The 25,892-nt window shown below is 49.3% G+C and overlaps 1 protein-coding gene across 3 annotated transcripts in view; it reads right to left on the bottom strand.

The window, feature by feature from the left end:
* Positions 1–25,892, bottom strand: part of LOC149860948 (NACHT, LRR and PYD domains-containing protein 3-like) — a 70,324-nt gene that overhangs the window by 5,297 nt on the left and 39,135 nt on the right. For all 3 annotated transcript variants that reach the window (XM_090053613.1, XM_090053614.1, XM_090053615.1), the window contains 4 exons: positions 21,019–21,057; positions 13,402–15,745; positions 7,607–7,684; positions 4,418–4,591 (listed from right to left, as the gene is read on the bottom strand). In XM_090053613.1, the coding sequence (XP_089909739.1) occupies positions 4,418–4,591; positions 7,607–7,684; positions 13,402–15,745; positions 21,019–21,057 (2,635 nt within the window). The remainder of the gene's footprint in view (positions 1–4,417; positions 4,592–7,606; positions 7,685–13,401; positions 15,746–21,018; positions 21,058–25,892) is intronic.

Genomic DNA, 25,892 nt, shown 5'->3' with positions numbered 1-25,892 from the left:
GAAAAACAGAAGTGCATTAAAACCAGACACAAGGTTATGTGTGGGCTCCATTGCAGAGTGGGGACTTGGAGCCAGTCTTTCTTCACGAAGGTTCATCACACCTGAATAGACCCTCCTTCATCCTTACTGCCCTGCCCTCTGTCCTGAGTGCAGAGAACAGAAACCAGAAATCTGCTGGCTCTGCAGCTGTCTCACACTGCAGTGTGGAGAAACAGTTCGTCCCTCCTGGGCCCAGCTCTCTCTGGCTCTGAGAAGTACAGATCCAGATCAAAGGAAGGTTCAGTCTGCAGAGCTGTCATTCCCCTCCAGCAGAATAGAGCTACAGCCCCACGGTGAGAGAGAGAGCAGCAGCAGCTGTCTCCAGTATCATTACAAGCGGAGCTGAAAGTGCAGGATCCATCAGAACTTTTCCCCAGAAAAAACTAATGGGACTACTCAGTAACCTTTGCAAAAGAGTCAGTTTCCACCTAAGATTTTTGAATTTTCATCTAGTGGGAGAAAAAGAAGAAGCAATGCATTTTCCTGATTAGATGAAGCAGTCTGTAAGATCTCTGGGAAGCCGCTTCTGCTCTCTGCCTCACAGAGACAGGCCAGCAGAAAATTATTGTGGCTACCCCCAGCCAGCCAGCCCACAAGCAGAGGGCACCTTGTGACTACTTTTGAGTTACCCACATATAGTGCAGGAGTGATTCTCTTACCCACTGTGGATGCCTACCTGCCTTCATGAAAGCAAGTGCAAGACATCTGTGTATCTCAGAAGAATGAACCTATTTGTTTAACAGGAGCACTTACGTGTCCATGGCCAGTGACAGAATTGCTCCTACATTTCAGTCTAAAATTCATAACTTGGGCACAAGCTGCACTTTGTTTTCCCCTTCATGTAACACAGTCTGTCCAAAGGGGAACCCTCTCTGTACAACAGAGTTGTGGTAGGAAGATATGCCCAGGAAGAAGGACACTTCTTTTTGGATGTTACTGGTATTGATGCTGAATCCTCAGCAGGATCTAACAATCGCTTGCTAATAGGCCCAGCAAGTTTACCCTGCATGGAACGAGGCAGAGAGGGCTGCAGTACTTGGCCAAATCCCATTACGCTAAATCCTGTCAGACATCAGGAGTCTCAGTCTTCTCTTCCATTCAATCAGAGATGCTACAAAACTGCATTGGGCACATCATAGACTCACAGAAAATGATGGAGTGAAGGGACCTCAGGAGGTCACATCTAATCCAAACCCCTACTCAAAGCAGGACCAGCCCCAACTACATCATCCAGGCCAAGGCTTTGTCTACCCGGGTCTTAAAAACCTCCAAGGATGGAGAATCTATAACTTCTCTGGGTAACCTGTTTCAGTGCTTTATTACCTTCCTAGTGAGAAAGATTTCCTCAGATCAAACCTAAACTTCCCTTGCTGCAACTTGAGCACATTGCTCCTTGATGTGTCATCTACCACTGCTGAGAACAGCCCAGCTCCATCCTGCAGGTACTTGAAGGCTGCTATTCAATCCCCTTTCACTTGTCTCTTCTCCAGACTAAATAAGCCCAGTTCCCTCAGCCTCTTCTCATAAATCATGTGCTCCAGCCCTGAACCATTTCTGTATTCTCCACTGGACTCTCTCCTATGTGTCCTCAACCTTTCTTGTACTGGGGGGCCCAAAACTGGACACAAGACTCAAAGATTATTCCCCTCAATTTGGACACTGGATACACTGGAGGCGGTGGATGATGCAAGCTGGGAGAGTAGCAGATACACTGGAGGGCAGAGCTAGGATTCAGAGAGATTGTGACAAATTGAAGGATTGGAGCAAAAGGAATCGCATGAGGTTCAATAAGAAGTAAAAAGTCCGGCACTTAGGATGGAACAGCCCCAGGCACCAGTACAGGCTGGGGGCCGACTGGCTCCACCGTTCTGGGAGTCCAGACCCTCTTCCTCTTCTAGCGCCACCTCTGGCAGTCCTTCCTCCACAGTCCTAGAGGTTTCCTCCACTAGTGTCAAATAGAGGGGAATAATTGCTTGCCTCGATTTGCTGGCAATGCTTTTACTAATGCAGCCCAGGATGCCATTAGCCTTCTTCCCAACAAGGGCACATTATTGCTTCATATTCAGATTACTGTCCACTGTAACCCCCAGGTCCTGTTCTGCGGGGCTGCTGCTTAGCCAGTCAGGCCCAGCCTGTACTGGTGCCTGGGATTGTACAGGGAGAGCTAGACCTGAACAGTACCAGAGGGGTGACCTGCCTCTTGTGTCCACGACCCTTCCCACAATGCCCCTTCCTGAGACACTGCAGGCTGGTTGACTGGAGCTGCAGACTGGCATCTATGGATGATATAGGCTTGGCGCTCAGGTTGGGGGGGATTCCTAAATCACTAGGGGTGGGCAAGGAGGACTGCCTGGCTCACCATGCCTGGGCAGGCCCTCAGCGAGTGCTCCAGAAGGGAGTTTTAGGAACACATCCCTGCCCCCTAGCACTGCTTAGAAAAAAGAGCTTCAGATGGGCCAGTGCCCTAAGACAGGGCTTCCTTCAGCAAAGCAGCACCCATGTACACCTTGTAAAGGAAAAAAACACAGAGAAAGGGCACAATTTTGTCCTGAGGAGGTGCTCACTCATACTGGAGGGGCAGCAAAGCAGGGAGAAAGGAGGGAAGAGTCTGAGCCCATGAGCTAACCGGATACTTTTCAACCTGCTCCTCCTTAATTAACAGACAAACTGATACACAGATAGCACTAGCAAACACCCACCTCTGAGCAGGGAGGCAAGAAAGCAGAAGAACATGGAGGGGCTCTGCCCTGCTGTCACAGGCAGGAGGAAGGGGCTGAGGGACAACAGGATCCATCCTGCCCTTCATGCTTCAGTGTGGGAAGGGCAGGGGAGCCCCCAGCATCCAGGCACAATCCAAGTAGCTGTTGCTGGACAAAGGGATCCAGACTCGCTCTCTTGGGAGTGTGTACAGCAGGAGTGGGGCCAGGTGGGCCACAGCGCACAGAGCTTGAGGATCCGCCACCAAGACAGGCAGATGTGGAACTGAACCAAAAGCCACTCACAATGGTACTGAACCCCCTCCCTAGTCCAATGCAACCTGCCAGTGCAGCAGGGCAGAGAACAAGGGCCCTTCTGGGGCCAGCACTGCCTCTTTACGGTACACTTGGTAGCTGGGGCACAATTTACCATAATCTACCTGAAACGAAGATGCTCCTGGATTTAAGATGACTGAACTCTCCACACCCTCCTCCCCATAATGAGATTCTGTACATGGAAAATTTTAAAATGTTATCATTCTGTATTCTGCACCTGAGTAGTGGAAGGTTATCTTAAATGTGTCCCCTTCACTCCTGTAACAAAAAGAGCAGTGGCAGGGGCAGCGGGTGAGATCTCAACCCCTGGCTCCCCTACCCCCTGTCCTCATGTGTCTTCTGTCTCCTGCCTGCCACCCAGTGCCTGTGTCTACCTCATTCCCTGCTCCACAACCTGGGGCATTCTGTTGAACCCTGCCCCCTCCTCCACCTCCCTCCTGCCATCTGACCCCACTAGCAACCTGCCCCTGACTCCCTCCTGCAGCCTGCCCACCTACCCCCTGCAGCCTGCCCCCGACACCCTGCCCACCCACTACCCGCTACCTTCTTCTGCAGCTCTGCTCCTCTAGGGCAGTCAGCAGCAGTATGGCCCCAACCTGGCCAGGGAGAAGTGGGGGCAGTTCCCAGCTAGGCTAGAGCTGGACAGACCTGAGCCAGAGCAGAAGGTAATGGGGGGAGAAGCAGACACAGGCATGGGGGGGCAAGGCCAGGGGTCAACCTGCAGGTTCCCCTGGCTACCTCCTGGTCCTCTGTGCCATGTGCCCTCTCCCCATACAAATGAGAAATTCTGTGCTAATATGGAGCTCAGGTGTCGCCTGCCGCAGGCTACTACTCCAATTAATGAGGAGGTCCCCTCCATCCCCCCTCCCACCTGCTGATTAGGGAAAAACCTGGTCATGCAGCAGGGTACATTTGTTCAACACAAGATAATTTGTCCCAGCTGCACCACTGCACAGGTGCCTGCAGTTTGCAGTTGGGGCCTTTCAGTCCCTCACACAGCTGTTTCAGTCCCGGTTCATCCCCCGGTCCCAGGTCTGTCCCTGGAACTAACCCCTGTGCTCTGGGCTGCATGGCTCTGCCCCTTGCCCTCCTCTGCATGAGGGAGCTGAATTAGGGTCCATCAGAGGTGCCCCGGGTGGACCTGGCTTTACTGAACAACACGTCATCCCAGTGCAGGCAGGTGGGTGCAAGCCGTGAGACAGCGACTTAAGGGCTAGGGGCACTGAGCTCCTCGCTGCTGCTGTGGGGAGCAGACATCAGGCACTAGCCCCTCGTTGTCTCCTGTCCCTCCAGCATATTACAGAGAGGCCCTAGCGAGTGCCTAAAGGACACCACCTGCTGCTTACCGCAGTGTCTGTAACTTGCACCTGGGATCTCTCAGTCCCTCACACAGCAGCCGCACACCGCCTTCTCCCAGATGAACGTTATGACTCAGGTCCAGCTCCGTCAGGCTGGGGAGGGTGCTAAGGACAGCGACAAGATCCCTACAGCAGTTGGGTGTGAGCTCACACCAGTGCAACCTGCAGGAGAGAGAAGCACAAGAGCAGAGTGACCAGGGCATGAACGGGCCAGTAGGGCTCTGACAGGCAGCCCCGCCCACAAGCCCTGGTCAATGAGCATGGACAATGGGACAGAAGTCCCGCCTCCTGCCCTGCCCCAGGAGTCACCCCTGGGCCAAGGAGAAAACAGAGCTTCCTGCTAAGCCTCAATGTCTGTGCTGCACCTGTGGCCAATCAGCACTGAGAAGGGCCCAGCCCCAACCCTCTGCTCGCAGTGAGTCATGAATGTGGGGCGCGGCAAGCATTTTAAGCCTGGCCCTTGGACTTTCCCTCTGGCCAAGGCAGCGCTGGCAGGCAGCTGTTGTGTGCAGACAGGAGACCCTGAGAGATCACTGCCCTTGGGAGCAGGTTCCCAGGGCTTGCTCCCTAGCCCCCACGGGTAATAATCAGGGATCTGAAATTCTCTGATTTTACATATACACATATACATGGCTTTGTAGAGGGGAGGTCATCAATAACAAACCCGGTGTCCTTTTATGACTAGGTAACTAACCACCTGGACTTGGTACAGGAGGTGGACGTCATCTACCTAGATTTCAGCAAGACCTTTGATACTGTTTCCCATGAAATCCTCTGTTAAGTTGGAGAGTACTGGCCTAGATCAGGCTACAGTGGGGTGGGTTGGGAACTGGCTCAGCGGCCAATCCCAACAGGTCATAATTGATTGGGTGGCCTCGTCCTGGAAGGCCATCTCCAGTGGTGTACCCCAGGGGTCAGTGGTCGGGCCTGTGCTCTTTAACATCTTTATTAATGACCTGGATGATGGAGTGAAAGTGCACTGATTAAGTCTGCAGAGGATACCAAACTGTGGGAACAAACGGGTACATCAGAGGACAGGTCAAGGATTCAGGAAGACCTTGACAGGATGGTCCTATAGGCTGAACAAAGCCATATGAAATTCAACAGGGACAAATGCTGGGTCCTTCATCTGGGTAGGAAGAACCCTCACCATATCTATACAATGGGTAGTGGTCCACTGACTGGCACTGTATCCGAAAGGGACCTGGGAGTGTCCATTGAGGGAGGATGAATACGAGCCACCAGTGTGACGAAGTCACCAGCAGACCAAATAGAAATTTGGTGTGCATCAGCAGGTGTGTCACCAGCAGATCCAGAGAGGTGCTTCTCCCCCTTTATTCAGTGTGAGGCCACAGCTGGAGTACTGTGTCCAATTCTGGGCACCACACTTCAAGAAGGATGTGTACAAGCTCAAAAGGGTGCAGAGAAGGGTCACCCTCATGATCAGGGGTCTGAGGGACAGGCCCTATGAGGAAAGACTTCGGGATCTGGGTTTATTCAGCCTGAGCAAAAGAAGGCTGAGAGGTGACTTGATAGCTGCCTACAAATATGTCCAGGGAGAACACCAGGATCTTAGGAGAACAACTTTTCAGAAAAGCCCCCCTCCATCCCCCCTGGACCAATGGACACAAGCTAGTCAAGGAAAAGTTTCAGCTGGCCATAAGGAAAAAACTTCTTTTCCATATGAATAATTAGAATCGGGAATACACTTCCAGCAGAGGTGGTGTAGTCGCCATCTCTGGTGGTCTTTAAGAGGAGGCTGGACAAAAACCTTGCTGAGCTCATTTGAGCCCAATTACCTCCTGCCTATGGCAGGGAACCAGACTTGATGATCTTACAGGTCCCATTTCCCCATAAAATTGAATGTAAATAAGTATAATTGGTTCTGCATCACCTGCCAGCCCACACCCTGCACTCCTGCAGCCCCGCCCTGGGTCCGACCTGCAAAGCAATGTGTGGGTTCCACCAGGCAAGGCATCAGCTCCTCTTGACCTCATTATTCTGCCTCTGCGATGGCTCCTGCTGGCTAGCACCTGCCAGCCACCAGCACACCTGTGTGCAGCCTCAACCGTCCTGCCTGTTGGGCCTGAGTCAGGGACCCGCCTGCCCAGGGATTTACAGTGAGAAGGCAGTAGGACTCAGGCCACTACGGGAGAAGCAGTGAGGCCACCCACCCGCCAGTGCCTCTGCCCCACTTTGCCCATGAGGGGCTCCCGCCAGGGCACCCAGCACTGGGACTAATTGCCACTGCCAGATTGCTACAGCCTTGGGACGGTGTCTGCGCCCCACAGGTGAGTGCATGACAGGGCGAGGAGCAGAACAGGTCACGGGCTGCAGCCCAGGGGCAGGGGAGGCTCTGTGGGCTCAGCCCTGCTGTGGCCTGGGGCAGGGGACACTGCATACGTGTCCTTGAGCGCTAGCTCACACCGGCTCAGGGCCCACACTCCTGCTGGCCCTGGCCTCAGGCCTTGCATTCCTGCTGGCCCACCGACCCAGGCCCCACGGGATTCACACACTGTGGTGACAGGTACTTAAAACTGCCTAAGATCTGAATACCTAAGGCACTTTTACACGTGCTCCAGGGGTGGGAGGCAGTGGTTTCATTAGAGTGGCTCATGTACCAGCATCCCTGCACTTAAAAATGGCAGCAGGGATGCCTGAACTAAAGCAAAGGGATGCTGATATATGAAACTCAGGAGGCTGAAGGAGTGCAGTAATTGCCACCCTCTAACAGACTTGATTAATAGAGTCTGCTCCAACACGCGGGAATTCCAGCGCTTCAGAGACGCCTCCGCGTTCGTGTATAGGCACCTTAAGCTTTCTTGCCAGCCTTCTGCAAGTATATAGCTCTTCTTTCTAACTACTGCTCCTTTGAGTTAATTGAGTTAAACATCATGGAAACGTCAGGCTGACATAAACTGACCACACACACATTTCAGCTGATCCTCAGTTGGTGTAAATTGTTACAGGACCACTGAAGTGAGGGATCTCGGAGACAATTTACTCCAAGTGAGAATCTGCCCTATTGACTGAGCATGCAAACACAGTCCTAAGAGATGAGACAATTCTCTACCATTGTTACGCCAGACCTGGGACAGCTAGATTCCTGCTCTGCTGTAGGACTCCTGTGGTAACATCAGGGAGTGTGGGGCTTTTAAAAAGAACAAAGTTTCTTACCATAGTCTTTTCACTTTACAGCGTGGGTCTTTCAGTGCTTGACACAACAGGTAAATAGGCGAGTGAGTCTCCTGTTCCCTACAAAGAGAGAACAGAACCGTTTGGATTCTTTACTGACAGACTTCAGCTCATTTCTTCAACTTTCCAAACCCATCTTGGATGGTGTGATCATATCTTATATGTAAATTAGTCTACAGTTTCACTCTACTGCACATCATCTAAAGCAGCATGTATCTAGCAAACATCTCCAATGCTTTTTTCCTTTTTTGTGTTTCATAATTTCATAGTCAGAAGGGACCTGAGCAGATCATCAAGTCCGACCCCTTTCCTTGGCAGGAAAAAGTACTGGGGTCAAACAACCCCAGCAAGGTGTTAACCAACTGTTTTATTGTTTTTGGAGATACAGTAGAAATCAGAACTTTTACTGAATCATGAATGTGGATTTTAATTTAGCCATAAAATCCAAAGGTTTGGATTTTAGCTGTCATGCTTAGATTTGGAAGCAATCAATAGTGTGTAACATGTCAAGAGATCTGAGGCATCCTAAGTTGGCTCAAAGTTGGTGGCACATCGTGCAGGGAAGCATGAAAGGCCTGAGGTAGAGGCTTTTAAGAGTTAGAGGCCCTTAATCTAGAATGAAACTCATCAGGAAACCAAAGACCAAGGTGTTGTTTCTCGCTGTGGTGGAAGCTGGGTGGAAATAAGAAGTGTAGGGATAAATTTAGTCGGCTTCTGGCCTATTTGACTAGAAAAACAGACAGAGACTAGAAGTGCTGATACTGCTTATTTCAGTTATATGTTCTGAGATAAAGAATCTTGCATGTCACGGTCTGTCTTGATTTATTACCCTGTGCACACATGGTTTGTTTAAGTAAACTTCCTAAATGTCTGTGTAATTTACTATTGTTTTGTTTCTCCAAGGTCATATTTTTTTTCTCTTTCTCTGTCTTAAGTATAAATGTGCTTGTGAACTTACAGAGTTCGAGAAATCCTTTGAAACAGCCAAGTGGGTGATTCCCCTTCCTGTGTGGAATTCTCCTTGTGATCACAGTATAGCCCTAAATAAAGAAAAGCTGGCTCTGTCAGTTTTGATTCAACCACAACACGAAGTTTGATTTCTTCCACAGAAGTGAAGCTAGGTGCTCCACAGTAGTGGACCATGAGAAGGCCCAAGGCCCAGGAAGGCAGTCCTGTGTCTTGGTGTTCTTGAAGAGGACCTAAAAATGTACACGGAGTCCAGGGGGGACTCAGTGCTTCATCCCACATTGAATGAAATTATCTTCAGGCCAGTTTGGGCTGTCCCTTGAGTGCTGCTGGAGACCACCAGAGAGAAAACCTCAGTCTTGCCGCCTAGAATGAAGAGTGAGACAGGACAGGCGTCTCGAAGGGAAGGAGGAAGTGGAGCACATGGCAGTAGCCCTGGGGACTTCACTGGATTTATTTGGGACTCCCTGGTCATCGTCCCCTCGGAAGGAGCGGGGCTGCGAGGGCGAAGTGTAAGAGGCAGAGCCCTGAGGCAGAGGGAGCAGCTTCAGGCAGGGAAGACTGAGGCTCAGAGCCTGCGGTGCCATGTCCAGCCATGTGGGCTGGGCTGAGTGATGAACCCACTTTGTCATACAGTGGGGAACATAGCTAGCAGGGTAAGCAGGAAAGAAGGACAGACGGGTATTTGGGCGAGGGAAGTGGATAGAAGTGATGCATAGAAGGACTCCTGTGAGGTTGTCCTTCATTTTCAGGAGGCAACGAGGTAGCTAAAGCAGACCCAGACCATCTTCCTGCAGCTCCTGGACTGCCCACACATCCAGGGGAAGGCATGGCTGGAGATGAAGGGGCTGATGCTTCAAAGCAGAGGAGCAGCCACCAAGCCTGGTAGGGATCTTGTGCAAGGAAATGGTCTGGCACCATGTGTATCAAGTAGGAAAAGATATTTGAGCTAAGGAAACCAGAGACTCAGCTCTGGGTGACTAGGTCTGTGCAGGGACAGGACACTATGAAAGGTCTTGCCTTTATCTGCAGTGAAGACAAGAAAGGTCCTATGTTAGTAGAAGGCAGGAGCAGTTGCAAAGGTTTCATCCATCACCAAACCATTAATGTGAGGTGCATGTTCCTGGCAAAGGGCAGACAGAAGCAGGGGCCAGCCCCTGTTTTATCTATTAAGCAGGTAAGAGGACTTAGGTGCTTATTTCCTCTGCTCAAAAATTGTTTAGATAGATTTCGGATGAGTCCTGCTCTTACTCATGGCTTGTTCATGATTACATCTTAAAGCCAAGCAAACCAGCATACTGGTAAAGTAGATGTGTAAATGAATTTTCAGGGACATAGTGTGGACTAAGATCAGAGCTGAAGGTCCAAGTCCACTAAGATGCTTAAAAGGCAGAAAAGGACCTAGTCATAAGTGTCCATCCTCCACTCCCCTCGAAATGCACTGATGCTGATGCTGCGCCAGCCCCCCAGAAATGAACCCAACAAGACTTGCACTTGAAGGAAGCACAGGGCAGAAGCTGGCAGTCACATACTCAAAAAGCTCTTTCCCCATTTCCACACGGCTGCTCCTGGAAGCCTCTGGGGCTGCTCACCAGCCCCTGCATGGTGGAGTGGTGAAGCAGCACCTCAGCTGGGAGGGGGCGTTATATTTACATGCTGTTGAAGGGGTCCACAATGCAAGTGCTACAAATAAAGACAGACTTTACATGTCTGTCCATACTCTCAGTATCATAGAGTTCATTCCCATGATAGCAGCCCACAGCCATGGCAATAGGCATATATTCAAATATTTCTGTCATGTGTGTTCATTATCTTGAACTGAAACATTTCAGATTCTTTGCCAGAACAAGAGTAGCTGCGTTAATACTGATAAGAATGACCTTACATCTAAAATGTAATTCCCATTTGCTGGAGAACAATAAGGATATAACAGCCACTTCCAGGGAGGTTCACATGCAAGAGGAATCAGAATTCGTAGCAGAGGTGATATCTTTTATTAGACCATCTAGATATTTGCAAAAATATCTTTATTTGCAAGCTTTCAGGCACACACTCACTACTTCAGGCATAGGAGAATGCAAAGATTGTAAAATTTCTCCTAGGTGGAAATGAAAATTCACATGCAAGAGAACATTTACTCCCTTTCCCACAACAAACAAACTACCTTGGACTAAGCTGAGTTGGAACAGTTTGACAAGTTGTGCCTGTCATAGACAGCTGTTTTCATAGATTCATAGATTATAGAGTCGGAAGGGACCCAATGGATCATCGTGTCCGACCCCCTGCCCCTGGCAGGAAAGAGGACCGAGGTCAGACGATCCCAGCCCGGTGATTGCCTCCTCTTGAAGACCTCCAAGTTAGGTGACAGCACCACCTCGCTTGGCAGCCCGTTCCAGACTCTGGCTACCCTTACTGTGAAAAATGTATTCCTAATATCTAACCTAAATCTACTTTCCGGTAGTTTGCACCCATTATTCCTAGTTACTCCCTGGGGTGCTCTGGTAAACAGCACATCCCCAATTCCCTGATGTCCTCCCCTGATAAACTTGTAGGCAGCTACAAGGTACCCCTCAGCCATCTTTTGTAAAGACTGAAGAGATCCAGATCCCTCAACCTCTCCTCTTAGTGTCTTTCATGGAGACCACTAATCACGCGAATGGCCCACCTCTGAACACTTTCCAGATCCTCCATGACCCTCCGCGTCCCTCTTGAAGTGCGGCGCCCAGAACTGGACACAGTACTCCAACTGCAGCCTGACCAGTGTCGCATACAGAGGGATCATCACCTCCCTCAATCTGCTGGTCATGCATCTGCTAATACACAACAAGGTGCTACTGGGTTTGTTGATGGCCTTGTTACACTGCCGGCTCATGTTCATCTTGGAGTCAACTATGACTCCAAGATCTCTCAGCCTCTGAGCTGCTGAGGAGGACATCCCCCAACCTGTAGGTGTGCTGGGGATGCCTCCTTCCTAGGTGGAGTACCTTACATTTGTCTTTGTTGAATTGCATCCTATTACGTTCCGCCCATTGAACTAACCTGTCCAGGTCAGGCTGTATCTGCTCCTTGCCCTCCGGTGTATCAACTTTGCCCCATAACATGGAGAGGGTGCTCAACAGACCCTTGTCCAAATCGCTGATGAAGATGCTGAACAACACCGGTCCAAGGACTGAACCCTGCGGGACCCCACTGCCCACCTCCTTCCAGGCCGAGAATGATTCATCCACTACCACTCTCTGGGTGCGGTCCCTAAGCCACCTGATTGTGTAGGCATCCACTCCACAGCCTGTTAGCTTCCCTATGAGAATGTGAAACTGTGTTGAAAGCCTTCCTAAAATCCAGGTAGATGACATCAGCCTCAGCTCCTGCATCAAGGCAGTGTGTGACCTGGTCATAAAAGGCCATAAGGTTTGTCAGGCAGCATCTACCAGTGATGAACCCATGCTGGTTTCCTTTCGGCATTGTTTCCCCTGCTGGGCCTTCACAAATCTGCTCTTTGATGATTTTTTCTAGTATTTTCCCAGGGATAGAGGTAAGACTGACTGGTCTAAAGTTACCCAGCTCAGCCCTTCTCCCCTTCTTAAAAATGGGCACCACGTTGGCCTTTTTCCAGTCTTCAGGGACCTGGCTGGAGCACCATGAGAGCTCAAACAGCTGTGCCAGTGGCTCAGCAACGACACTGGCCAATTCCTTTAGCACCCATGGATGGAGGTCATCCGGGCCAGCTGACTTGTAGCACTTCCAAGTGCTCCTTAATTAAGTCAGCACTGACCTCTGGCGGTCTGGTGCCTTTTGGACATCTGTCTATGCTCAAGGTGGGGGAATGGTCTTGGTCAGCATTAAGGAATACTGAAGCAAAGAACTCATTGTAGAGCTCTGCCTTTTTCCTTGCATCGACCACCAACTGACCTGATTTGTCCTGTAGGGGCCCTATGCTATTCTGCGTTTTCTTTTTGCTTTTGAACTGAGAATAAGAACAGAAGAGATGCCAGACTGGTTCAGAGCACACGTACATCTAGCTCCATGTCCTGCAGTCACAGAAAAGGGGAAGTATTTGTGCAGGGCCTGGCCAGACCGATTCACCTCCTGCCCCTCTTTCATTACAGCTTCCAGCATTCAGGGGCTTGGCTTAGGAACACCTAATCTGGAGTTTGTACCCCTAACTTTGATGCACAATACTCACTGAGGGACATTTCCTGCATTGATTTGTCTAATCCTCCTCTGTGCATGAAATTCATATGAGGAAATATGACTTTAAACATGAAACCCCTTTCAAACAATGGGATGTGCACATTCTAAATGGGGAAACATTTCCTCCAAGCAGGTGATCCAGTTAAAGGGAGGGTTGTTTCAGTAAGCCTACTATGTCAGAAAACAAAGTGACTATGACAATACTGCATTATACTGATCACTCAGTAGCACATACATATTCTAGCTATTGAAGTAATTTTTTTTTAGGGGCGGGGGGAGGGGATTAGTGCATGCCTTTTTTGCTCCTAATTTCCCTGCAATGCTGTGATTGATACTCCAGCACATCCCATGTTCCTGTGTGAAACAGCAAGTTTGTTTTGTACATATACCGACAGTTTGAAGAAGAACTAATTTCTGCTTCCCAAGTTTTGGGCAGAAGTAGCACATCCTTTTGAAGCCTTAATCCTTAACCACGATTATTTTTTACAATGGACCATTTTAAAGCTCATGAAATCTGGGGTGGGGAGGGGAGAAGGGGGAGAGGAAGACAATGTTTCAGGGATTAAATTAAGTTCCTTAAGAAATTGTGTAAGAATTTTTGAAGCCCAGGTAATACTCACAGAGGTGGCTGCTTTGGGGATCTTGAAACATCTTCATCTGGGGCTTCATATGTGAAGCTACAAAATTGTAGAAGAAGTGAATCTAATTTGTGGCAGTATTTTAAACAGAATGAAAGTGCTTCTTGATCCATTTGGGTAAAATTGTGAGAACTTAAATTCAGAGCTCTTAAATGGCTCAGTGCACTTTGCACAAAATGTTCTTCTTGAATTTCATACAAACAGTGAAATTCCTCAAGCTGATGAAACGCTTTGACCTGAGCTCCTAAACCTGACTTCTGCCAATGAGATTTCAGAGACAAGTCAGGTGTTTGGGGCTTTGCTTCAAACCATTTCAGTAATTCTGGTTTAATTTTCAATGAAATTTTGCAGCTCAGTTTCTTCTCAATGTCCTCCGTTCTCTCTTCATTTAAGAGACCAAACAGAAATCTCACTGTTAACATTAAATGATTCCTAGATTCCCCGTAGTCGGCTAACAAAGCTTTCAAAGCTTGCATGTCATTTCCAGAGCCTTTGCCTAATGCTGCTGCTTCTTCATAGGCGGCAGAAGCAGGGGAGCTAACAGAGCCGCGAGCAGCTTGTCGGGGGGGCGTGGGGTGGCGCGTGGCTCCTGCTGCTACATGCACCCCCGGAGGCATGGGGGACATGTGCCCCTGGATCTGCGTGGAGGGAGTCAGGCTGCTGCGTCGGGCTGGGGCTGCATCAGGCTCTTCCCGGCTGGGCGGGAGCTGGGCTAGGCTCCGCCTGGGGCAGGTGGCAGGGGCACTGGGAGTGGGGCTACGGTGGGGGCTGCAGCTACTCAAAAATTTGCCCCTTTGACTACCCTTCACAGCACTGCTGCCACCTGCCCTGAGTGCAGCCTGGCCCAATGCCAACTGGGGAGAGCCTGGCACAACCCTAGCTCCAGCCTGCAGCAGCAGCCCGCCTCTCCCCATGCAGCTCTTGGGGCACACGCCCCCCATGCCCTCCCTGGGTGTATGCAGTGGCGGGAGCCGCCTCCCCCTCCCTGTGCCCCCTGGACGAGCCGCTTGCAGCTGTGTCCTGCGCTGCATTTGGCGGGGCTGAGTGCACTCACTTGCACGTGTGCGCTCAGCACCCCTTAATAATTTTTTCCCCCTCTGAGTATGTGCTGCTTCTTCCAGAGCATAAAACAGAGCTGCAAAAAACTCTTGAAAAGACAAGTGGATGAAGCTGTAGAGACATTCGCAGTCAGTGCTTCTTTGAAAGAGGTTCTCATTCAGAAAGAGGGAGTCAGCAGTGTCTAAGCCGTGCTTCTGGAGTTCCTCTGCCCCAAACAGGATTTTCTGCCTGCAGACCCCATCTGCAGCCAAGGAGCAAAGTCCTTTCAAGTTAGTTTGCAGGAGTTGCTTTGACTTGCTTCTTGGATCCTTCAGCAAATTGTACAGGTAGAGCAGGTACACTCCTGTGACTGTTGTCGAAGTCTGTGCAAGATCTTCGCCTTCATCCATCTGCTGCTTTATGACAGTGCAGACGATCCAACAGACAATGGGGACAAAGCACATGGTGAAGAGCATTTCATTTCTTTTTACAAAATTAAAGGCTTTTCTTGCTTTCTCTTTATCCCCAAAATATTTGTCAAAGTATTCTCTCCTCTCGGTTTCTGAAAACCCCAGGATTTCAGCACAGCGTTCATTGTGCAAGCACTGCCTGAGCTCCTCCAAAGCAGATGGTCTTGTAGTAATGAGTAAGGAGCATTTCTGGAGGACCTTTTTCCGGACTAAACTGCTCAGCACAATTTCCATTGGTTTCTTCTCCCAGGGATCAGAGCACAGATTCTCTTCCGGCTGATCCAAGGAAAACCTCAGTTCATCAAAGCCATCGATTATGAACAGGAGTTTCTCTGGATTCCCCAACATTGCTTCAACCGGTGCATGTTGATCAGGACAGTTCCTTCGGATCAATTTTGCCACGCTTCCCTGCTCAGTGTCAAAGTTAACTTCTCTGCAGTTTATGTAGAAAACATAATCAAATGCCTCATTGTAAAGCTTTCCAGCCGCCCAGTCAAACATGATCTTTTTTGCTGTCAGTGTTTTCCCAATCCCTGCGGCTCCCAGCAGCACAGCAATTTGCTGGGTTTTCCCCTTCTCATCAGCTGCAAATAAGTCACCAATGGTGATAGATCTCTTTTGCTCAGACATGATTTCTGCATGTCTCTGTCCTGCGGCCATTATTTCATGTTCTCTTTCCTTTCTGGCACGTGTTTCCTCTACAATAATCAGTTTTGTGTATCTGCTGTTGAGAATTATATTCTGACCCAGAAGAGAGTTCCTGTCTTTTATTACTCCGTACGTGGTCCATATGTGTTCAGTGTACTTCTCCCTGTAGCCTGGGTTAGAGACATGAAGCATTAGATATCCTGAGATGGAAGTTCAGGGGGAAATAACACTCTTAATTAATGCCGCAATAAAGCTATTTCAACAAGAATAAATGGTACCCACTAGCTGGAAGTCCTGCCGTCCTTCTTTAAGCAACACCCACCCACATACACTGGGCTGTGTATTGTGTTTTGGGGTGTATGTTCTGATAGCGGTAAGATGGCCCCTGTTGTTTTGGCCGTGTGCCCAGCACATGGCAAGCTAGGGCCTGTACCTGGGGCAAATAGCTAAACCCCCTGGCTTCATTGAGCAGAGGAAGCAGAGGATGCTTCAGAAAGACTGGTGGGGAGAAGGACCTAACTTTGTCCCTCCCGGATTGGACAAGGCTTGGGTGATGTTACCCCAGGTGTATAAGAATCATTCGCTAAGGTCCTCTCTCTCTTTCTCCTGGGGCTGGGAGCCAGAAAAACTGGCTTCACTGGAGAGGCAAGCAAACACTATTTAAAGGGAAAGCCTCAGGTAGAGGGAGAACAAGTCTATTTTGGAGTTTGAGACTCCTATTTCCTCCCTCTTGCCCCCACCTTCTTTTTTTTATTAAATGGATTAATGCCATGTGGGTATTAATCTCTGAAGCAAACTGCCCAGGAATGGGTCCTGGCCCTCTCTGATTTGAAACTGTATCCTCTCAGCATGGGCTAGAGCTAAGACCAGGTGTCCAGGTCACAGCCATAGGCCTGGGCCTTCTTTTCTCCTGTTTCTGCAGCTCTGGTCTTTCAGCCTAGCTGTGTGGCTGAACCCCAGCTATAAGTTCGGGCCTCAGTACGATATAGGGATTGGGACCAGGACTGTAAGGGTGCAATGTGCTGTCTGGAGCCACAGTTAACCCACCCAGGCCACCAGGCACAAGTGAGAGTCGGCCTAAAGCATCACAGGGAGCAACGAGGGGCCCCTTGCAACACAGAAGGACTGACACTCTCTGACAGCTTCCTGTGGGCCAGGGAATGCAAGGAGCAGCTCAAAGGACTCTCCAGTGAAACCTCCTCTCTAGCCCATTGCTGAAGCATAGGTATAAGGGTGCAAGCCCCTGAAACTGCCTTTTGGGTGAGCCCCAAGTCCAAGACTGACTGGGCATGGGTGAAGCCCCCCCAAGAAGGTGCAACCTATGAACTATGCCTTGTAGTTGGTAGTGTTTTAAATAGTGTTTAGTGTTCCCTCTGTTTTCATAGTTTCATAGTTAGTAGGGTCAGAAGGGACCTGAGCAGATCATCAAGTCCAACCCCCTGTCATGGCAGGAAAGAGTACTGGGGTCAAATGACCCCGGCAAGGTGTCTATCTAGCCTCCTTTTGAAGACCCTCAGAGTAGAAGTGAGCGCCACTTCCCTTGGAAGTTGGGTCCAGCTCCTAGCTGTCCTGATAGCGAAGTAGCGCCTCCTGATATCTGGTCTGAATCTACTGTCTGCCAACTTATGGCTGTTATAACTTTTTACCCCGGTAGTGCGTGAGGGAACAGAGACTCTCCCATTGCCTGCTGGTCTCCCTTGGCCAGTTTATAGGTGGCCACCAGATCCCTCCTCAGCCTTCTCCTGTGGAGGCTGAAAAGATTCAGGTCTTGTAGCCTTTCCTCGTAGGGCCTGCCCTGCTGTCCCCTGATCATGCGAGTGGCCTCCTCTGGACCCTCTCCATGCTGTCCACATCCCTCCTGAAGTGCGATGCCCAGAACTGGACGTAGTACTCCAGCTGCGACCTGACCAGTGCCGCATAGAGGGGGAGGATCACCTCCTGGGATCTGCTCGAGATGCATCTGTGGATGCACGACAAGGTGCGGTCGGCCTTCCTGACCACGTCCTCACACTGTTGGCCCATGTTCATCTTGGAGTCTATAATGACTCCAAGATCCTTCTCTGCCTCTGTACTGACAAGAAGAGAGTTCCCCAGCCTGTAGGTATGCTGCTGGTTCTTTCTCCCCAGGTGCAGCACCCTGCACTTGTCAGTGTTGAATCCCATCTTATTCTCATCTGCGCACCCCTGTAACCTGTCCAGATCCAATTGTAGCCTGTCCCTCCCTTCTAGCATGCTCACTTCTCCCCACATCTTAGTGTCATCCATGAATTTGAACAAGGTGCTTTTCACCCCCTCGTCCAAGTTGCTGATGAAGATGTTGAACAGTACAGGCCTGAGGACTGAGCCCTGGGGGACCCCACTGCTCACATCCCTCCAGGATGAAAATGACTCATGCACCACCACTCTCTGGGCGCAGCCCTCCAGCCAGTTGGCAACCCATCTGACTGTGTAGGCATCAACACCACAATCCCCTAATTTTTTAATGAGAATGGGGTGAGAGACAGTGTTAAAGGCCTTCCTAAACTCCAGAAAGGCTATGTCCACCACGACACCTGCATCCATGGATTTTGTGACCTGGTCATAAAAGGCCACCAGGTTGGGCTGACAGGACCTGCCTCTAATTAACCCATGTTGATTGCCCCTAAGCATAATGTCCCCTGCTGGTCCCTCACAGATGTGTACCTGGATAATTCTCTCAAAAAGCTTCCCCAGGACCGAGGTAAGACTAACAGGCCTATAATTTCCTGGGTCCTGGGTTTTCTCTGCTTTTGTTTCTAGTGCTGGCCATGGACAGGCTCCTCTGCCCAGGTCTTGCCACTTGTCTCACCAGCAGAGATCCTGGTGTTCCCTGTTTATAAATGGCAAATTCTGTGATTGAAACCCAAATTCTCTCATTAAAATACCCAAAACAGTGTTCTTCCACTATTAAAATGAAATGCCACTATGTAGAGAGATCAGTTGAGCAATGTTTTATTGATGTATTTACAAGTTTAAAGCAATTTGGAAGCCTACCAGTGCCTCTATATTCATAATAAAATACAATTTTAAATATCTATACATTTTGGCATTTACTTATGGGCTTTCTGTCATAGAAAAATCAGAGCTGCCCTTAAATCCTTTGCTCACCATGATGTGCAGCACTGAGCAGCACTGATATGCCAGTGCCTTGACTCTGCCCTTGCCCCTCACTCTCAATCCACAGTGCTCCCCCTCCCCTGGCCAGTTTCCTCAGTTCTGACCTGCAGCCCCTGCCTGCCCCTCCTAGCTCCCTCCCAGCCGCAGCTCTGTCCCAGCACCAGGACATGAGTCCAGCTGCAGCTGTCCCACCCACTGCTTTGTGGCTCTGAGCAGTGCCAGCTCTTGCTGTTCTGCTTCCTGCCCCATGCTGTCCCTGGGACAGTGCTCTAGGGGGGCTCTAAGCCTGGCTCTGGTGGCCTCTCCTATATGGAACATCCCCCCCTCCCACCCCAGCACAGCTTTCTCACACACCCTTGCTGCTACCTTCACCTCTCCCCCCAGCCCCTCACACCCCACAAGTGGCTCCTGGGACCAGGACCCTCCCCCAAGGTTGGGGCTACATGAACCAGCACTGGTGTGGGCACAGGGCAGGGTTGCAGTGTGGCAGTTGCCCCTGCAGCCACAGCTTCTACCAGCAGGTCCCATCCTATCCAATGTGGCCAGCTGGCCATGCAGGGTGTGGGGTCTGGGGAGGAGTATAGGTCTTGTGCAGGGCTTGGGATTCGTTGGTGGGTATGTGGGGGCACTGGGGGTGTGGGGGAGCTGCTCAGGAGGGGTAGGTCCCCTGCCCCCCACAGGGCGCAGCCCCCCCTGCACAGTTCACAGACTGCCACCCCCACAGGGCCCATAGCTCCCCCTGCCACAGCAGCAGTGGCCATTGGGTGCTCAGGGCCTACTGCTGCCAGAGCCCCCTGCAGTGTGGCACGCCCCGGGCCTCCTCAGACCCAGTGCTGTCTGTGCTGCTTGTCCCAGACCCAGCCCAGCCCAGGGCTGTGCACCTTTGGATAGCACCAGGCCACTCGGGCTTTCACCCAGGACCCGGTACCACTCACACTGGCCATACATCATGTCACACCAGCCCAGGTCCTGCCTCCACATGCCCCATGTGCTGTTGGGCTGGGCCAGGTCTGTGGATGCAGGATCCAGCCCAGCGCAACACAACATGTAGCCCCCTGTAAGTGATTCCAGGGCCTGGGTGACAGCCCAAGTGGCCCAGTGCTGCCTGAAGGCACATGACCCCTTTCCAGGCCAGCCCAGGCTGCAGCAAATGGCACACGTGGCACCAGGTCTCAGGTGGCTGGGGTCATGCTACAACATGAGGGGTTCTGGCAGCAGTGGGTCCTGAGCAGGCCATATCTAGCTCATGGGACATAGATTGCCAACCCCTGTTTAGGCTACAAAGTAAGAAGAAACATAATAGGGAGTTCGGATATTTTGGAGAATATACTGAAAGTGGAGAAGGCCCGATTCATGTTCTCACAAAGATTGATAGATTCATAGATATTAGGGTTGGAAGGGATCTCAGTAGGTCATTGAGTCTGACCCCCTGGCCTGAGCAGGAAAGAGCACTGGGGTCGGATGACCCCAGCTAGATGCTTGTCTAGTCTCCTCCTGAAGACCCCCAAGGTAGGGGAGAGGACCACCTCCCTTGGAAACCGATTCCAGATTCTGGCAACCCTTACTGTGAAGAAGTTCTTTCTAATGTCCAACCTAAATCTGATTTCTGTCAATTTGTGGCAATTGTTCCTGGTTACTCCAGGGGTGCCCTAGTAAATAGAGCGTCTCCTATTCCCTGTTGCTCTCCCCTGATGAATTTATAGGCAACCACAAGATCACCCCGCTGCCTTCTCTTGTGAAGGCTGAAGAGATCTAGGTCCCTCAGTCTCTCCTCGTAGGGCCTTGCCTGCAGGCCTCTGACCATAAGAGTGGCCTCCTCTGAGCCCTCTACAAGGCAGCTACAAGGTCACCCCTCAGCCATCTTTTGTAAAGGCTGAAGAGATCCAGATCCCTCAACCGCTCCTTGTAGGGTCTTTCATGGAGACCACTAATCATGAGAGTCGCCCTCCTCTGAACCCTTTCCAGATTCTCCGCATCCCTCTTGAAGTGCGGCGCCCAAAACTGGACTCCAACTGCAGTCTGACCGGTGCCACATAGAGGGGAAGTATCACTTCCCTGGACCTGTTCATCATACATCTGCTAATGCATGATAAAGTGTGGTTAGCCTTGTTGATCACTTTGTCATATTGACTTAGTCACGATTCATGTTCTCCTGGAATGCCTCCATCTGGACTGAGAAAACCTGCTTATGGGTTCTCAAAAGACTATGGTCTGAGGTGTGCTATTCACTACTCCTACTAATCAAACCCTTGACAATTACTCTAGAGCTGCCAATCAGTGATAACAGTCCTGTTGCAATGTCACATACCGTCTGCTCTTCTTCCATAGGTTTGATCAGGGCCCAAAGCTGGAAAAGAAAAGGCATGTGAGTATTAGAGTTACAGAACTGAAGTGAGAGTGTTCCCATGGAGGGAAGTGAGAGAAGTGTTTCATTCAGGGTTTTCTACAACTAGAAAAAGCCTAAAGCTCAGAGGCAGAGATTTCTTTGGAGTTAGGGAGTACAAGGCAATCTGCTGTCAGGAAGTGGCCCACCAATGCCTATGGTTTTACCAAGATGGGCCCTGCCACTGAAAGCAGCTCTGTTCCTACAGATGGGGCCAAATTCCCACAAGAGCTCAGCACAAAAAGGGCTGTTGAAATCCAGCCTTTGTTTCGCACTTTGGAGCCAAGTAGCTTTGAAAAGGGGGCCCCATATGCATGTCTCACTGCCTAGTTTCCCTCTTTGTTGCATTCATAAGATTCACATGGGAGCCCAAAAAAACAGCATTGGTGACACTGGGCAGCAATTTGAGGTTGGATTTACTGCTGTTTGAGAGCTGAACAAAAGCCTTAGCTGCTGCTGCACAACACTGCCAAACTCAGGCACCCTGTCCTTGACCAGTGCTTCCTGCCCTGTCCCCGCCCCCATCTAGCTGGCTGGCTAGAAATTCTGGTTAATGAAGATTTTATTGCATCTCCTACAGTTGGGGGACATGGAAGTACCATGTAAGGGGAGGAAATATGAAAAAAAAAACAACCCTCATCCACTAGGCAAATTCTGCTCTTGGTTATAACTATTATAGATGAAAGGACCCTGTTCATATCAGCCACTTTACATCACTATACCTAATTATATTTCATATGGCCAAATGTGAGAGTCAAAAACCAGCCTGAGGACATTAACTTTTAGAAAAGGAAAATTAAAAAAAAAAAAAAAAATGAAAAAACATAAAGAATCATATTCTTAATTTGCTTTGTTTATGTTTTTGTCATTCTGTCACACACAGAAATATATTTGTGCTCACTTTTCTGGACTTTTAGTGATTGATTTCAATTAGTTAGTGTACTCTTGGTATCTGAGCAAAAATTGTCCCTTAGTACCCTTACTTTAACTTTCACTCTGACCAAGGTGAAGCAGAGAATAGATGATAATTGAATGCAGAAAGAATGGCAAAAGTAAGACAAAATGAAACAAATGAGCAAAAAGAAGTCAACGTAGAAGAGATGCAGTGGAAAGGCAAAGGGTTCACAGAGGCAATAGAAGAGAGGCTGACAGAGTAGACAACAATAAATTCACTAAAGGTGAGACTGAGGAACATAGTTGTGGATTGACGAACGTGGCGTGCCAATTTTGTTAACTTTACATTTCCAAGCTGAAAGACCATCAGATAGTTTCATAGTTTGGCCAATTCCAGAGTTGGCCAATAGATTTATTGATGAGGATGGGGTGAGCCAATTCCGTAGATGGCCAATTCCGGAGTTGTTGTCATAAGGGTAAAGTAATTCTGCCTCCAGAATACTCTGGAAGACCAGTTCCAGAGTATTTGAGGGATTTGATGACAAATCAGAGCAACCAGCACTACCAAAACCTTAAAATAAGCATTCGATCGTACAACAGTGCATTGTCTTCTGCATCTATGGGAGCACAAGTAACAAAATTTGAGAGGTCCAGGTCCTTACTGCTTTAGAGTTCATGGACAAATTTATCATTGCATGTCACACATGCATCTAAATAAAGGTGAGCAAGGATCACTGTGGTGAGATATATGATTCATGGACCATGTGGAGAGTTGAATCCAAATGCACTGTGCCTGGAAAATCATCACTGAAGGAATATCTGAAAGAGTTTAGAGAGGAGATGCTTGGAAATGTTGATGGATGCCTGCTGCATAGAAGAAAACAGGGAAAACAGCTCAAGTTGGTAATTACACAGTGGAGCTCAGGCTGGCGTCCAGGATTAAGGACAACAAAAAGTCCTTTTTCAAGTACATTGGGAGCAAGAAGAGGGGACCAGGCAATGTAGGGCCCCTGCAAGATGCAAACAGTAATCTTGTGGCTACGCCAGACAAGAAAGCTAATATTTTTAACAGTTTTTTTGCCTCTGTTTTCTTGAACAGGGACCGGGATATCCCACCTACCAGAGGTAGGGACAATCTTGGGGATAGCTCTGTCAGGCCTTCAATCGGCACAGATATAATTAGGGATCTTCTGGAAGGGCTAGACATTTTTAAATCTGCAGGTCCAGATGCCCTCCACCCAAGGGTGTTGAGGGAGCTGGCAGGGGTCATCGCGGAGCCCTTGGCCAGGCTGTATGAGCATTCGTGGTCACCTGGCCAGGTGCTGGGGGATTGGAAACTGGCTAATGTGGTCCCAATTTTCAAGAAGGGGAGGAAGGAGGACCCAGGTAACTATAGGCCTGTAAGCCTCACCTCGGTGCTTGGGAAGATCTTGGAGAGAATCATTAAGGAGCACATCTGTGGGGGGCCTGCAGGGGAGATCATGCTCAGGGGCAATCAGCATGGGTTCATCAAAGGCAGGTCTTGCCTGACCAACCTGATTGCCTTCTATGATCAAGTAACTAAATCCTTGGATGATGGTGTTGCCATGGGCTTTAAGAAGGCCTTTGACACTGTCTCTCACCCCATTCTCATCAATAAATTAAGCGACTGTGGCAATTGATGCCAGTTGGATGAGTAAAAAATTGGCTGATGGGGCGCACCAAGACAGTAGTGGTGAATGGGATCTACTCAACCTGGCGAGATGTGAGCAGTGGGGTCCCCCAGGGTTCGGTCCTTGGGCCCGCACTGTTTAACATCTTCATCAGCGACTTGGATGAGGGGGTGGAAAGCACGCTGTCCAAGATTGCGGATGAAACTAAGATGTGGGGCAAGGTGGACGCACTCGAAGGGAGAGAGAGGCTGCAACTAGATTTAGACAGACTACAAAAGTGGGCAGACGAGAATAGGATGGGATTCAATGCAGACAAATGCAGGGTGCTGCACCTGGGGAGAAGGAATCCACAGCACACAGACAGGCTGGGGAGTTCCCTCCTTGAAAGCACAGAGGTGGAAAGGGATCTTGGAGTCATTATCGACTCCAAGATGAACATGAGCTGCCAATGCCAGACTGCAGCCAGCAAGGCCAGCCATACCTTGTCATGCATCCAAAGGTGCATCTCAAGCCAGTCCAGAGAGGTGATCCTCCCCCTCTACGCAACTTTGGTCAGGCTGCAGTTGGAGTACTGCGTCCAGTACTGGGCGCCGCACTTCAAGAGGAATGTGGCCAGCCTGGAGAGGGTTCAGAAGAGGGCCGCCGGCTTGGTGAGAGGGCAGCAGGACAGGCCCTACGAGGAGAGACTGTGGGACCTGAACCTGTTCAGCCTCAGCAAGAGGAGGCTGAAGGGGGACCTGGTGGTTGCCTACAAACTCATCAGGGGAGATCAACAGCAAACAAGTAGAGCCCTTTTCTCCCCAGCACCACCTGGGGTGACGAGGAACAATGGTAATAAGCTGATGGAGAATAGGTTTAGGTTAGAGATCAGAAGGCAATTTTTTTATAGTGAGGGTGGCTAAAATCTGGAACCAACTTCCCAGGGAAGTGGTCCTCGCCCCTACCTTGGGCAAATTCAAGAGGAGGTTGGATGATCACCTATCTGGGGTCTTGTGAACCCAGCATTCATTCCTGCCTGTGGCAGGGGGTCAGGCTAGAGGATCTGTTCTGGTCCCTCCTGACCTCTAACTACTATGAAACTATAAAACTATGACAACAGAAACGTGGTACCCTATAACAAGTATCCTATTTTTGCCAGTCATTTTTTATGGGCTTTTAACGCTAGTGTATTGAGAAAAGCCCAAAGACTTTTGCAATTTTGTTGTTGTTGTTGAGCTCATTTGGGCACATTCTTGTTGCATTACTGAGTACCCAGTGGTAGTTTTCTATGTGGAGTCTGTGAGAGAGTGGTTATGCTAAGCAAGGCCTAGCATTAGAAATAATGCACTAAAACTCCCAGAATGCTTCAAGGAGGTTGAGGAGTCAGCGATTGACATTCTGGTAATCACTTTCTGACCCTTAGATGAAAATGCTGAACTTCTGACCTTTGAACAATGATAAAAATAGCAGGCACGCGTCGCTTATATTGTTAAGAATAGGAAACTGCATGGCTAAACCGCAATGACGAAAAAACAACTGCATATTATGTCAGTCTTGACATTTTAACCCTGCAAAAACCAGCAAAACATATAGATGAATAATGTATTTAGGTTATAGAAAATTAGCATAAGAAATATAAAGATCATTAAGGATTAACATAAGGAGCGTAATGATTATAATACAAAGCGTACCACCTGATGTTATAATATCGATAAATTAACTAAATAACCAATAGAAGTAAGAATTAGAAATGCATATGTATAAGTGTTATCATATATAACTAATAGTAAAGTTATGTTAGATGCCTCACTTCCACCATGGGGACAGTTTTGTATCTTTTGTCTAAAAAAAGATATGGGACTCCTTTTAAATGAGCTGTTGACCAGTTCTGAGACTACTGAATCAGGCAGCCGCACCTAGCCTCCGGGTTAGAGAGCAAGGGCTTGATTTGGGAACCTCGTGAACCAACAGACCTCCTTTAATTTATGACTTTGTGAAACAATAAAAGTTTTAAATTGAACAGGTCTGAGCCTGTGCTTAATTCAGTCCTTATATAATTCGGCATCGAACTCACACAGAGTCAGCATCCCACAAGAAATGTATTTTGTTCTGTAGTTCAGGGCGTAGCACAATGCTAGTTCTTGCATGCATCTTTTGTTCCTATTACTACTTCCCTGCTATTAGAAGACTCAAAGGGACATGAGCCTGTGAACTTAAAACAGGAGACAGGAAAATAAGAAGCAAACCCGCTGTGCTGTTTTGTAAACTCCTTCA

The sequence above is a fragment of the Crocodylus siamensis genome, chromosome 6 (genome assembly GCF_052110815.1).
Source record: "Crocodylus siamensis isolate JL-2025a chromosome 6, ASM5211081v1, whole genome shotgun sequence".
Classification (NCBI taxonomy): domain Eukaryota; kingdom Metazoa; phylum Chordata; order Crocodylia; family Crocodylidae; genus Crocodylus; species Crocodylus siamensis.
The sequence above is the reverse complement of the archived record's forward strand: the minus strand, read 5'-3'. Positions and strand labels throughout refer to the sequence as shown.